Below are 14469 nucleotides of genomic sequence, written 5' to 3' on the forward strand. Positions count from 1 at the left end.
TGCAAACAGCCCCGGGCACCTCGTCCAAGTTAAGAGAAGGAAAAATGACGTTCATCACTCACCATCCACCAGGTCTTGGCCGTCATGTCGTAGCACAGCTGCCATTTGACAGCGCTGTCGGCCGCGCTGCCGCCCATGTGCGTGATGCTGGGGAGCTCCATGGACTGAGCGCCAGCTACGGTGGGCAGTGTCAGCGAGAGCTCCGACTCCGCCACGGCTCCCTCACACACACACACAGGCTCCGGCTCTGTGGCTGAATTTCCTCTCTTTCTCTGCCCCTCTCATCTTCACCTCCCCGTGGGGTTGCTCTGGAGATTGGACAGTCTGGGGAGAGTGGGTAAGGCCGGGAAGGATTACAGCACCAGCACACCAACGCACGGGGGTACGTTGCAGCGCAGGCAAGACCACCACAGTCCCACCACAAGCTGCAAGGCTGTGTCGCTAATGGCAGCTGAACTAACACGACACGAGGACATTTTCACGTGCAAGCGGGCGGGCGAGAGACCGAGGGACCCACGTATGGGAGAGCGGAGGGAGGCAGGGGCAACGTGGAAAAAACACGTTTCATACGTTTCCAGCCTCGCAGAAAAACAAAAATGACTGGGCAGTTTCTCAACGAGAAGAACCCGCCGCGTCGGTTCTAACAGTCCGTCCTACAAAACATGGTGCGGGTGACGGGTGAAGAAAACCCCCACTCAGACGGGCGAGGAGACGCACCGCCTTCAGATCCCGGAACACACAGGTAGAGCTTACAGCCAAGGGAGCCGATCGGGGCAGCAGCATCTCACCCATAATAACCGCACAGCTGGAGTCAGTTAGCAGGGCCGCCTTCCATTCCTCTCCTCCTTCTCCTCCTCCTCCTCGTTTTTTTGTCCAAACAGTGTTTAACTGGAAGAAAGGCCCTTATTACACATTCTTATTGGGCTGAAGGCGTCCTGGAACCTTTTTCGAATTATAATTTTTTTTTTTCTCTCTCTCTCTTCAAAGAGTGTGCAAATTAGATCGTTTCTTCAAGACCTTCCCACTCCCTGGGCTGGATCTAGTTGACCCCATGCCCACACGAACGGCGAAGTGAGGAGGGCCGTTTTTGTTTCTCCTGGAGTGGCACTTTCATGCTTGGTGCCGCTGCTGGTGGTAAAAAATGTAGCTCTGCCAAAGTGAAACGAAACATTACATTAAAGAAGGAACAACGTGGTTGACTTGAACAACTAAGTTCAAGTTCAATTGTCGGTTTTATTGTCGATTCAGCTACGAACAATGTTCTATCTTTAGAACCACGTGCTACATGTAACATTTACAGCATTTATCAGACGCCCTTATCCAGAGCGACTTACAATCAGTAGTTACAGGGACAGTCCCCCCCTGGAGACAGGGTTAAGTGTCTTGCTCAGGGACACAATGGTAGTAAGTGGGATTTGAACCTGGGTCTTCTGGTTCATAGGCGAGTGGGTTACCCACTAGGCCACTACCACCAGCAATCAAAGTTACGAGCTGCCATCCAGTGCACGTGTGCAGACATGGGAGACAGGCATTGCAAGAGTGACGGTTAAGGCAAACAAAACAAGTAGGCAACGGCAAAGACGAACAGCACTAAAAAACGGTGAAATCAATACCGAAGGCGGCAAGTAAAGCAAATAGTGCAAATACGGTTGTAATAGAAACATAGCAGGTTGTTAATATGTTGCAACAACATATTAGAGGAAGCGAAGTAAGCCAACGACACGAAGAGAGCGAGCGTATTAATGCCGAATAAGCGTGCCAGAGCAGGAGACTGGGTGCACTGGGTTAAGACACCTCTGCTAGCGTCCACTCCGAGCAGCAGGAAAGGTTTGGGGATGTTTTCAGCCGACCACAAGCCTGCTCTTTGACTTCACAAAAGGGCACGACAAAAGACAAAGTGCAAACCTCAGACCAGTGTGTCATTTAAAACTAAACCCTCAATGACAATGTGGACACGACAGTGACCACTGCGCACACACCAAAAAAACGGAGAAATGCATTGATTTATAATCTTAAAAGTCATGATGGCCATTTCAACAGCTATGCTGTTCTGGTTGGAAATTGCTGGGAATGTTTGCTTTACTGTAAATGCTGTCCGTAAAACGTAATACAGGCTTTGGAGGTGACGATGATATTTTACGAACGGAGCTCCAGCTTCAGCAGGTTTGATCTGGACCGTCAACAGACAAGCCGGGCTGGCAACGTCCTCCCATCTGCATTCTTTGGTCATCCACAATGACTCACGATCGGTCCCTGCTCTGACAATAATGACATGCTCGCTCCCTGTAACCTTTTCTCTCTCTAATTCTCTTCCCTGCGAACGTCTCGGGGTTCTGATCAAGAGCGTGCGGTGATGGTGCGGCAACACTTTCACCACCCCACCGAGAGGCTGCAGCCTCTTCTCACAAGCGAATGAAAACACATTAAAAAAAAAGATGAAAAGATTCCAGTTGCCCACACAAGAGGCTTTTTACAGTAGTTCATCTTGAGGGCTTTCTGTTGTTTTAGAACACTGAAAATACCCTCCTTGCCAAAAACCCATGCAGAAAACTTGGTGAAGTTACTCCTCTGTTTTGTTTCAACCGCCGGCCTCGGGGGCAGTTTTTTTTTTTAGAGCTGCCAACACTGTAGTGCCAGTTGCATTATGGAGTTACATAGTCTAAAATTGACATTCCACGAGAGCTCAACTATGCCCTTGGGAACGCTGTTCACATAGTTCTAATGGACAGAGATCCAACCAAACCAGTGAAGAAAATTCAAGTGGCTATTTGACCTGGGATCAAACCCAGAGTCTATTTTGATCCATTATATAGGAGGTTCTGTAAATTTGCATTCAACTTCCAGTAAGCAGAAGAACACCATCTAAAAAGACACCATGGCCAGCTCTGTCATTGAGCGTGTGGCCATGCTTTCCAACCCCTCTATTCCTTTCTCCACCTCTCATTGCATCGGGAGAAAGCCTCCTAATGTTTGACCAACAGGCCTATGCATTACAATCCCTTGAGAGGAGGAGGGAGAAAATGGCTGAATTGTATTTTTATAGCAAAACCAGTAAATGTCAAGTTGCTGTTTATAAGCTACACGCTGTATATCAGGCATTTACTGTAATTACACTATTTGTTGGGGCAATGGTTGGTTGGCCTCCTGGGACAGATCATAGAGTAGAGAAAAGAGACAGCTGCAAATAACTTTTGGCTTATGGAATTATTAATAATGTGTTGTTTAACTCTGTTTAACCTCTCTATTGAGTATATTGTTTTGAATACATTTTAATTGTGTCGTTTGGTAATGTTGATTTATCGGTCATTTCCATTGTATGTATGGAAATATCTGACTCCTGATACTTTCTGCCATGCATGTATGTATTCATGTATGTATAACGAATGAAATTTGATTGAATCCAAATTTTCCCAAGCAGAAAACTGTTAAAGGGAACAGTTAATGGCATCTTCATGCACGTTTCAGAGCATCACACAACTATCATCATTATGATATGTTTAAGGGTTAATGTAGACAGGCTTATCTACTTATCTAAAAATATTGCCTTAACTTCAGCTATGATTGTGACCGATCAACAACCAACTAGACATGCTGTAAACTATAAAGAAGGGCCTGAGTCTCCACCTTTCCCTTCTACGCGAGGCAACCCCGAACCACTCACTACACACCACCTCCAGAGAGCTACAATCACCAATTAGTGGCTCCACTAACCAGTGGGGATGACGCCTGTTCTTCAAATTACCCACAACCGCATCTCTAAACACTGTAGTGGGGGTACAGCCGGCCCTCTGTGGGGCTGTCTCACAAGACTCTTTCTGGGGGGAAATAATTAAAGGGCCGCTCTCTATTTGTTTCTGTTGATTATATTTCAGAACGTTCTTCCATATCAAATTAAACTGCCTCCCAAAATGTTGACTCACTGCACTAAAAAGCCCAGAAAACCACATAAGTTCACATTCTGGCATAATGAGGGTGAAGTTGTCAGTTTGTGGGAAAGGCTCTGTCAGAAGGAGCCCACCTGTGGAAGCTAGTTTCCAAAACATGATTCAAATGTTTCTCCCTGGATGCTTTTTAAAAAACCTCCAACCTAATGAGCATAGAAATAAGATTCACAATTCAATGCAATAATACAGGATACAACTTACTTCACTAGTTGTCAATGCAGCCTTTCTTTACCATAATTGTGAAATATAAAAAAAAAAGTAAAAAAAAAAAAAAAAGTGAAGTGATTGTCACATGTGATACACAGCACACAGTGCACACAGTGAAATTTGTCCTCTGCATTTAACCCATCACCCTGACGTAGCAGTGGGCAGCCATGACAGGCGCCCGGGGAGCAGTGTGTGGGGACGGTGCTTTGCTCAGTGACACCTCAGTGGTACCTTGGCAGATCAGGATTCGAACCGGCAACCTTCTGATTACGGGGCCGCTTCCTTAACCACTAGGCCACCACTGCCCCAAATCTTATGAACCTTCCCTGACCGGGATTCGAACCAGGGCCACGGCAGTGAAAGCACCGAATCCTAACCACTAGACCACCAGGGACCTTTTTTTTTTTAGGTATTATTACTGGCTGGCCTGCGTTTTTCATACAGCACAACTACATTTGAACCAAGTTACATACCAGTAAAACAATGACCGGGCTTGTTATAACATAATAAAAGGTACACAGAATTTTGTGGGCATGGTGAAGGAACACCATAAAAGTGTGAGTTGGTAGTAGCCTGGTGGGTTAGGCACTTGCCTCTGAACCAGAAGACCATAAAGTCACAGGTTCAAACCCCACTTATTACCATTGTGTCCCTGAGCAAGACACTTAACCCTCAGTGTCTCCAGGGACTACTGATTGTACGACGCTCCGGAATACAGGCATCTGATAAATGCTATAAGTAATGCGATAACTGTACAAACTGAAAATGAAAACAGTGCACTATGAGGAAGATCTACCTGTTTTGGTTGTCAAATTAATCAGATCTACCAGTATGATACCCTTGTTGAATATACTGTTTCACCTACTGATACACAACACTGTACACAATGTCTATACATGGATAGGTACAGTATATCTTAATAAATGACTCCATATATATTTATTTGGAAGCATAAAAAGACAAAGTTTGCAACACAATCTAAAGTCAAGTACAGTAGATTCACATAAAGTAACCTGAGACAGACACTCCCCGTCAGAACAGTCACTTGGTGTTCTGTAATAATCACCAATCTCTACCACCCCTTACCATGGCCCTCCAAAAACAAACAAGGTGCATATTTCAGTATATACGCATTTAAATAAACCTACACAGAGGATTTTAAGACCGTCGGGTAAAGCAATAACATGCACAGTCACTGCAGAAAAGCCACTGACAGGTGGCTGTAGTGTGACCTGTAGAGTGACCTGTAAGCAGACAACATGGACTCGATAATCAGAACCGGACCATGGAGCTAGATGATTGAAGAATTTGACCAGGTCCTTATTGCATTTCACACTCTGCTAACATCTAACATGTTCGTGGCAGATACCAATGGGAACTTTTAGCGGTATTGTGAAGTCATGGCAGAAGATTTTAATGTTGTGGCTGATCGTGGTATTCATCTACAGGAACGGGCTGCCCTCTTTGTTGTCTGCTTTGCTTGCTTGTTTGTTTTTAACCAGAGACAGGCTCCCTATCCATGTCATTAAAAATGCAGGGTGTCCTCCTCCAAGCCTCCATTCAGGGGACTTCCACAGGCAAGTACAACACAGACAAGTCCGTGTTTAGTCTGTTCGTGTTTGGAATGCCGTAGGAAGGTCCATTCTGTCATCAGTTACAATCCCTGTTTGCAGATGGAAAACCTACAACAGACAAGAGTCGGATTAAAAAAATATTTGATTCATCTTTATAAGCATTACTAAAATGGCAGATTAAGGTTTCATGTGAAGGAGCAGCAATGTCCATAACTTTTCACTTCTTTCATACACTACAAATTCTACAATGTGCCTGTCCCTTGCAGTCGACTGCATAATAGGCATTGTGAGAGACAACAGTGGCTGCCTTCAGAGAGCAAATTCTCTGAATTCAGCCAGAGTGTGATAGTGCTGATGCATGCGCTCTTGTTGGAGGAAATGGATGTGCACAACTCACGGAGTCGTATGGGCCAGACGATGACAATGCACAGGCTCAGGGCCGTGACCAAGCCCACTCCTCCAGTGACAGCCACCATGACAGTGTGGTAAAACCAAACACAGTCAGGGCAGCAGATTTGCGTACTGTCCCCGCAAGGTATTCAGCAGAAATGGAAAAAACATTTAGTAACTTCAGATTAAAAAACTTCAACTAATAAAGATGGTTAACACAACAACACATTACTAGCCACCTACTCAGCTGGCAGAATGAAATGGCAAATTAGAACTGGCATGGCTTGTGTATAAAGAACAACATGACTTAGTTTGAAGGATGATCACTGAATTGAGATGCTGTTATTTTGCAATGAAGATCAACAGATTTAGAACCTCAGGTTCAGAGACACTACACATCATTTAATGGTTTTGAACTCACTCGCAAGGATGAAGACCTTGAATAATCATCACTGCTAGACCATTGGCCACCTTGTCTGTGAAGCTCATTGCGCCGTACACAAAGGCCCCACTTTGCTGTGGAGGAGTAAATATGGTAATAGCTTACACCGTGCGTTACACCAAACAAGTAAAAAACATCAGGCACCACTAACCGTCTGATCACCAATCAGATTCGCTGTCAGAGACAGAGACATGACTAGTATTACGGCACTACCAGCACCCAGCAGCACTGCTGCACCATAAACCATCTTTCCCATGTTCACGTCAATGAGCACCCAACAGGAAAATCCCAGTATGAACAGCAGGCCCACAAGGTAAGTCATCTAGACAAAAAAAAACAAGAGCACCGTGATGCAATTTGTTAAATTCAATGTAGTGTTATGTAAAAATAAATGGGCCTGGGGCAGAACGTGCAAAAGACTCACGGTGATGCCAATCAACTTGCTGGCAGGTTTCATAACAAGAGATGATACAAAGCCACTTAGGTACATGACTAAAGGGATAGTTGCGATGAAGTTCTGGGATTGGGGGAGAACGTCAGGTTAATGCTGCCATTCAAATGATCAGCATCTCCAGAGCATTCGAACCACAGGGCCCTTACCTTAGGAAGCAGCAGGGAATTAGTGAGGTACATGGAGATGTACGTCTGGGACAAGTTCACAATCAGCCTGGTGCACATATACAGGAAAGCCACCTGAAAGCAGAAGAGTGTAAAGATGAGCTGGCTCATGTATCTGTGCCGAAAAACACTGCATCCCAGTTATCTGCATTATTATCTTGCTAAACTGAACATGTTAAGTGTCTCTGAAATTTCATGGTTTATTACTTTTTAAGAAATGGAGTAAATCTCATCGGTAAATTCTCCATATTGGTATAGACAGAACACATCCAATTTACCACTTATTGTGTAGCTGCTATAGGAATTAGGTGACAATGGCCGGACCATGGGGCCACATTCCCACATTCAAGAAAGTGAAAATGACACAGCACAGCACCCAGTGTGGACAGTGAATTGTGGTCTCTGCATTCAACCCATCCCCTGGGGGAGCAGTGTGTGGGGACGCTACATTTCTCTGTGGCAACTCAGACGCACCTTGGAAGCTCGGGATTTGAACCGGCAACCTTTCCTTACCCTCTAGGCCACCACTGCCCTATATAGTAGTTATGTAGTTGCAGTTGGGTGGAAAGAGTTAACAAATGATGAGAAAGCTTATTAGTTGTGTGGTTTTGCTATTCTGATGTAAACTGGACATAAAAATGCCAGAGAGAGTGTTGTAGAGGGGGGATAAGACAGAGCATGAGCCTCAGGGTCCAGAGATTGGAACCACCTTGCCTGTTGGCCTTTTGATACTGGTGGTATTCCACACCTCACAAGACACTGTTCTTCTCGCCTGATAGGACCTGATCACCTGATAAAATGAAGGTTCCTTCAGCCAGTGTTTCCACTGAAGCATTCGGGCTGGGCTCGGTGAAGAGGGCTGCAAAAGGGGCTGGTGTTCAGAAGGCCCATAGCCGTCAACATCACATGGAAACTCTCGCCTTTTCTCACGGGTGCCAAGGTGGAAGATCACTGAGAACACTGCCCCAATGCCCAGGATAATAAAGCCCAGGTTCTAGAGAAGCAGAACATAGAGATAAAGAATATACCATCATATTTTTTCACCAGGTTTCATACTTTGCCAATTAAAAAATGTGTCTCAGTAATCATGTATATTGTCATATACCGTGCAGTTACATTTAATAAATGAATAAATTACCATGCAGTTACATTTAATAAAATGGGTGGAAAATCGCTTACTCGGAATACAGGGACATCTGAAATGCTCAAGTCATCGGTTATTGAGGGATCATCATGTTGAGATTGGAATAGCAACCAAGCCACTGCATAAACCATAATGTTGGCCACGACAGTGCAGGCGTTCCTGAACGTGGAAGCACATAAAGTCATCGTTACACACTTTACTTTACTTTACTTGGCAGACACGCAGGGTGGTAGTAGCCTAGTGTGTAACACACTCGCCTATGAACCAGAAGACCCAGGTTCAAATCCCACTTACTACCATAGTGTCCCTGAGCAAGACACTTAACCCTGAGTGTCTCCAGGGGGGGGGACTGTCCCTGTAACTACTGACTGTAAGTCACTCTGGATAAGGGCGTCTGGTAAATACTGTAAATGTAAATGTATTTAAATCAATATATTTAACTATCTGATAAATGGCATAAATGTAAATGGAAGACGCTTTTATCCACACAGCAACGGCTTTCAAACCGAAGATCGGTGTCACCTTGTCATGTGGACAGGGAGAAGTGTCATTAACCATTTACCATGTGACTACATGACTCATCAGTTCGGGACAGTAGTTCCACTTCCACATTCAGACAGGTAATGAATGACAGCGAGTGGGAATAACAGGACTCTCGGGGCACCTGTAGGCGGTGAGCTCCACCTTGGCGTGCTCGTCCGACACCAGCTCGGGAATGAGCGACAGGTGCGAGATCTGCGTGGCCGCCCAGCCGAACTGGAAGATGACGATGAAGGGGGTGAAGTAGGCGAGTCCCACCCACTGCGGGGTGTCCGCGCTGCACCCCAGACACTGGTTGAATATGAACGGGAAGGACACGAGAACACTTGCCGTGCCTTGGGAGGTAAAAAAAAAAAATCATTTAAATAAAAGACTAGATCCACTAAACATACAACAGGAAAAAAAAACCAGCAGGTCCCAGTACGCCCTCACCCAGTAAATGCCAGCTCTTCCGCTTGCCGTAACCCCCACACCCCGGCGTCCGGTCCGACTCGTAGCCGATGAGCGGCGTGCAGATGCCGTCCGCGACCTGCCCGACGAGCAGCAGGATGCCGGCGTACGTGTCCTGGAAGCCCAGCACCGAGTGGTAGAAGACCAGCAGGTAGGTGAACCACATGGACGCGCACAGGTCGTTCAGGAAGTGTCCCACGGCGTAGCTGGCGCGCCGGTGGAGCGGCAGGGTGGGTGGCTGGTCCATCTTCAACTCGCTCTCAGACCACGGACGTACACGCTGGCCGCGGCGTCTGAGCGGTGACAGAAGAATTCTTTTTACCACCCAGTAACAGCCACTCGACGGATTTGTGTTTGCTGATTGCAGGAGATCAAAACGTGACCAGAGTTGGTTTCTGTCATTGCCAAGTCAGCTGAAGCGGTTTAAACGGGGTAATCCTCACAGCTCGGAAAAAAGGGGAAATGTTTGCAGCGCCCGGCGCAGAAGCTCTTATACGCTTCCTCCTCACAGTCACACCTACAAAATACTGTCCAACACCACTAACACGCCTACAACCTACCGTGTTACACTACAATCACACCTATAATATACTGTCCAACACCACTAACACGCCTACAACCTACCGTGTTACACTACAATCACACCTATAATACACTGTACTACACCACTAACACGCCTACAACCTACCGTGTTACACTACAATCACACCTATAATACACTGTACTACACCACTAACACGCCTACAACCTACCGTGTTACACTACAATCACACCTATAATATACTGTCCAACACCACTAACACGCCTACAACCTACCGTGTTACACTACAATCACACCTATAATATACTGTACTACACCACTAACACGCCTACAACCTACCGTGTTACACTACAATCACACCTATAATATACTGTACTACACCACTAACACGCCTACAACCTACCGTGTTACACTACAATCACACCTATAATATACTGTACTACACCACTAACACGCCTACAACCTACCGTGTTACACTACAATCACACCTATAATATACTGTACTACACCACTAACACGCCTACAACCTACCGTGTTACACTACAATCACACCTATAATATACTGTACTACACCACTAACACGCCTACAACCTACCGTGTTACACTACAATCACACCTATAATATACTGTCCAACACCACTAACACGCCTACAACCTACCGTGTTACACTACAATCACACCTATAATATACTGTACTACACCACTAACACGCCTACAACCTACCGTGTTACACTACAATTACACCTATAATATACTGTACTACACCACTAACACGCCTACAGTCTACCGTGTTACACTACAAACACACCTATAATACACTGTACTACACCACTAGCACGCCTACAACCTACCGTGTTACACTACAATCACACCTATAATACACTGTACTACACCACTAACACGCCTACAACCTACCGTGTTACACTACAATCACACCTATAATATACTGTACTACACCACTAACACGCCTACAACCTACCGTGTTACACTACAATCACACCTATAATATACTGTACTACACCACTAACACGCCTACAACCTACCGTGTTACACTACAATCACACCTATAATATACTGTACTACACCACTAACACGCCTACAACCTACCGTGTTACACTACAATCACACCTATAATATACTGTACTACACCACTAACACGCCTACAACCTACCGTGTTACACTACAATCACACCTATAATATACTGTACTACACCACTAACACGCCTACAACCTACCGTGTTACACTACAATCACACCTATAATATACTGTACTACACCACTAACACGCCTACAACCTACCGTGTTACACTACAATCACACCTATAATATACTGTCCAACACCACTAACACGCCTACAACCTACCGTGTTACACTACAATCACACCTATAATATACTGTACTACACCACTAACACGCCTACAACCTACCGTGTTACACTACAATTACACCTATAATATACTGTACTACACCACTAACACGCCTACAGTCTACCGTGTTACACTACAAACACACCTATAATACACTGTACTACACCACTAGCACGCCTACAACCTACCGTGTTACACTACAATCACACCTATAATATACTGTACTACACCACTAACACGCCTACAACCTACCGTGTTACACTACAATCACACCTATAATATACTGTACTACACCACTAACACACCTAGTCTACCATATTACACTACAAACACACCTATAATATACTCTACTACACCACTAACACACCTACAACCTAACATGTTACACTACAATTACACCTATAATATACTGTACTACACCACTAACACACCTACAACCTACCGTGTTACACTACAATCACACCTATAATATACTGTACTACACCACTAACACGCCTACAACCTACCGTGTTACACTACAATCACACCTATAATATACTGTACTACACCACTAGCACGCCTACAACCTACCGTGTTACACTACAATTACACCTATAATACACTGTACTACACCACTAGCACGCCTACAGTCTACCGTGTTACACTACAAACACACCTATAATATACTGTACTACACTACTAACACGCCTACAACCTACCGTGTTACACTACAATCATACCTATAATATACTGTACTACACCACTAACACACCTGGTCTACCATATTACACTATTAACACACCTATAATATAATGTAGTACACAACTAACACACCTACAACCTACCATATTACACTACAATCACACCTATAATATACTGTACTACACCACTAACACGCCTACAACCTACCGTGTTACACTACAATCACACCTATAATATACTGTACTACACCACTAACACGCCTACAACCTACCATATTACACTACAATCACACCTATAATATACTGTACTACACCACTAACACGCCTACAACCTACCATGTTACACTACAATTACACCTATAATATACTGTACTACACCACTAACACGTTTACAGTCTACTGTGTTACACTATAAACACACCTATAATATACTGTACTACACCACTAACACACCTGGTCTACCATATTACACTACAAACACACCTATAATATAATGTACTACACAACTAACACGCCTACAACCTACCGTGTTACACTACAATCACACCTATAATATACTGTACTACACCACTAACACGCCTACAACCTACCATATTACACTACAATCACACCTATAATATACTGTACTACACCACTAACACACCTAGTCTACCATATTACACTACAAACACACCTATAATATACTCTACTACACCACTAACACACCTACAACCTACCATGTTACACTACAATTACACCTATAATATACTGTACTACACCACTAACACACCTAGTCTACCATTTTACACTAAACACACCTATAATATACTGCACTACACCACTAACAAGGCTACAATGTACCATATTACTCTATGAGTATACCTAGTCCACAAAGAGAAATTACTTCTGCATACTATCAAAATGCATAAAAACCAAAAATACTACTATTACTACTAGTAGCACCGCCACCACTACCACTACTACACACACATATTATGTGATAATTGTAGTTGTGGTACAGTGCACTCCAGTCGACAGACTGCGGTTCACTAACAGAAACCAAAAATGCCGTGGGCAAGCGCGACACAAAATAGTGCCAATAAAACACAAAAAAACAATCCTATCAGGTCAGAGAAGCGAGGCGGTAGTGTAGCATACCTTGTTCACAGTTGTGTACGATGAGATATTACAAGAATAACACAAAAAATAAATAACCATGCGGAGGGGGGAGATAGTGCCCTGGGAGATAAGAACAGCAGGGCTGTGTTGTGTAGCCTTCCACTGCTCGCAAACTGAAAGCAAAACTGCATGCGTTCACTTAACAGAATGACGTGGGGAGAAGGGGGTACAGTGTTTTTTCTGTCCCCGTCAAGCCCACTCGTGGACCACACGCGTCGCTTCAATTCAGCTTGCTCAGCAGCTGTAGCAGGCCAGGTAAAACCACCATGTTCAGGTTTGTTCAGGTTTGTGACCTCACTGCACGACATTATCTTGGACATCCAGTTTAAATGAAATACTTCCCCCATTGGAAGGAGAAAAAAAACCTTGAACTTGATCACAATGTGGTCAGCCAGTAATTTGTGCAAAAGCCTGTGGAAAAAAATTAAAGAGGCTTTGTTTCTAAATCTGTAATATTAATAGGATGAGGATTGAGACCCTGGTGAAAGATATCATGAAAAGTATTAGAAAATATTTGGTAGTGAATTTTTTTGTGTGTTACATATAATGAACCTTTGTCATAATGGTAGCTATGTGGTAAACTAGACATTTTTTAACCTGTTTATGACTGATTTTCCTCAGTCAGGCTAATCCTGGAACCAAAGGTTACTAAAGAAATGGCTAAAAGACCTTTGGACGCGCAGACCTAAACGTTCTTATGCTTCTTGAAGTTTTAGTGTCTTTTAATGGAAGATTGGTGGATTTAAGAGTCGCCTACATTGGCCGTTCTGCAGCAGGGTGTAACAAATTCAGAGCTGCAAGTGTCTTCACAATCACCATCACATTGTTCTTACATTCTTCTCATTATTATGTGAATTCCTTATAATCAAGCTAGCTGATGTAATCCATTTTAATTCATTATGCACCATTATTATAACTGGTTTAAATAACTGTATTATAATATATGATAATAATACTGTATTGAAAAAGTAGATGTTCTTGAATAGCCTTAATCCAGTGGTGGCCTAGCAGGTAATGGAAGGTTGCCGGTTCAAATCCCAAAACACCAAGATGCCACTGAGCAAAGCACCATCCCCACACACTGCTCCCCGGGCGCCTGTCATGGCTGCCCACTGCTCACCAAGGGTGATGGCTTAAAGAAGAGGAACTGTACTGCAGTGTTTCACAATGACAATCACTTAATGGTTGCACCTTAAGAAAGATGGGACAGAATAAAAATAATCCTGATAATTACACAACAAGTCACTACTTTCGGCACATTTTGGCAGAGTCTATTGGCAACAGCAAAGAATGCTATTTGCACTTCAGTTGTGTATGCAATTCACAACCAGACATAGCACTGCACAATTTTTACACCCAGTATTATGGCTTCAATAGAGGTCCATTGTGCTATTGTATAATGCTACATTCTCAT

The 14469-nt window shown here is 44.0% G+C and overlaps 1 protein-coding gene and 1 non-coding gene across 5 annotated transcripts; both read right to left on the reverse strand.

Moving 5' to 3' along the window:
• Positions 1–4473: 4473 nt before the first annotated feature.
• On the reverse strand, positions 4474–4545 carry trnae-uuc (transfer RNA glutamic acid (anticodon UUC)). Its single transcript has one exon. It is a non-coding gene; the product is annotated as a tRNA-Glu (tRNA).
• A 545-nt stretch (positions 4546–5090) lies between these two features.
• On the reverse strand, positions 5091–13333 carry mfsd12b (major facilitator superfamily domain containing 12b). Of its 4 annotated transcripts, none has more exons than XM_029000158.1 (11): positions 13035–13333; positions 9292–9602; positions 8984–9194; positions 8355–8478; positions 7966–8169; positions 7158–7250; positions 6982–7074; positions 6709–6879; positions 6537–6631; positions 6123–6247; positions 5091–5833 (listed from the first exon to the last, which is right to left on the reverse strand). In XM_029000158.1, the coding sequence occupies exons 2-11, from the start codon at positions 9554–9556 to the stop codon at positions 5802–5804; spliced, it is 1413 nt and encodes a 470-aa protein (XP_028855991.1). In that variant the 5' UTR covers positions 9557–9602; positions 13035–13333; the 3' UTR covers positions 5091–5801. The 4 variants fall into 4 exon arrangements, with proteins under 4 accessions (XP_028855991.1, XP_028855990.1, XP_028855992.1 ...); XM_029000157.1 differs by having other exon boundaries at positions 9292–9666; XM_029000159.1 differs by lacking the exon at positions 13035–13333 and adding an exon at positions 9693–12998.
• Positions 13334–14469: the final 1136 nt, after the last annotated feature.

Source organism: Denticeps clupeoides, chromosome 13, assembly GCF_900700375.1.
Source record: "Denticeps clupeoides chromosome 13, fDenClu1.1, whole genome shotgun sequence".
Lineage (NCBI taxonomy): Eukaryota > Metazoa > Chordata > Actinopteri > Clupeiformes > Denticipitidae > Denticeps > Denticeps clupeoides.

Excerpts from the sequence above, each read along its gene's own strand:
- mfsd12b (XM_029000158.1), bottom strand. The coding sequence starts at position 9,556 with ATGGACCAGCCACCCACCCTGCCGCTCCACCGGCGCGCCAGCTACGCC. Across the intron at positions 9,195-9,291 it reads GAAGAGCTGGCATTTACTGG|GCACGGCAAGTGTTCTCGTG; the intron begins GTGAGGGCGTAC and ends TTACCTCCCAAG. Across the intron at positions 8,479-8,983 it reads GTGGAGCTCACCGCCTACAG|GAACGCCTGCACTGTCGTGG; the intron begins GTGCCCCGAGAG and ends TTCCACGTTCAG.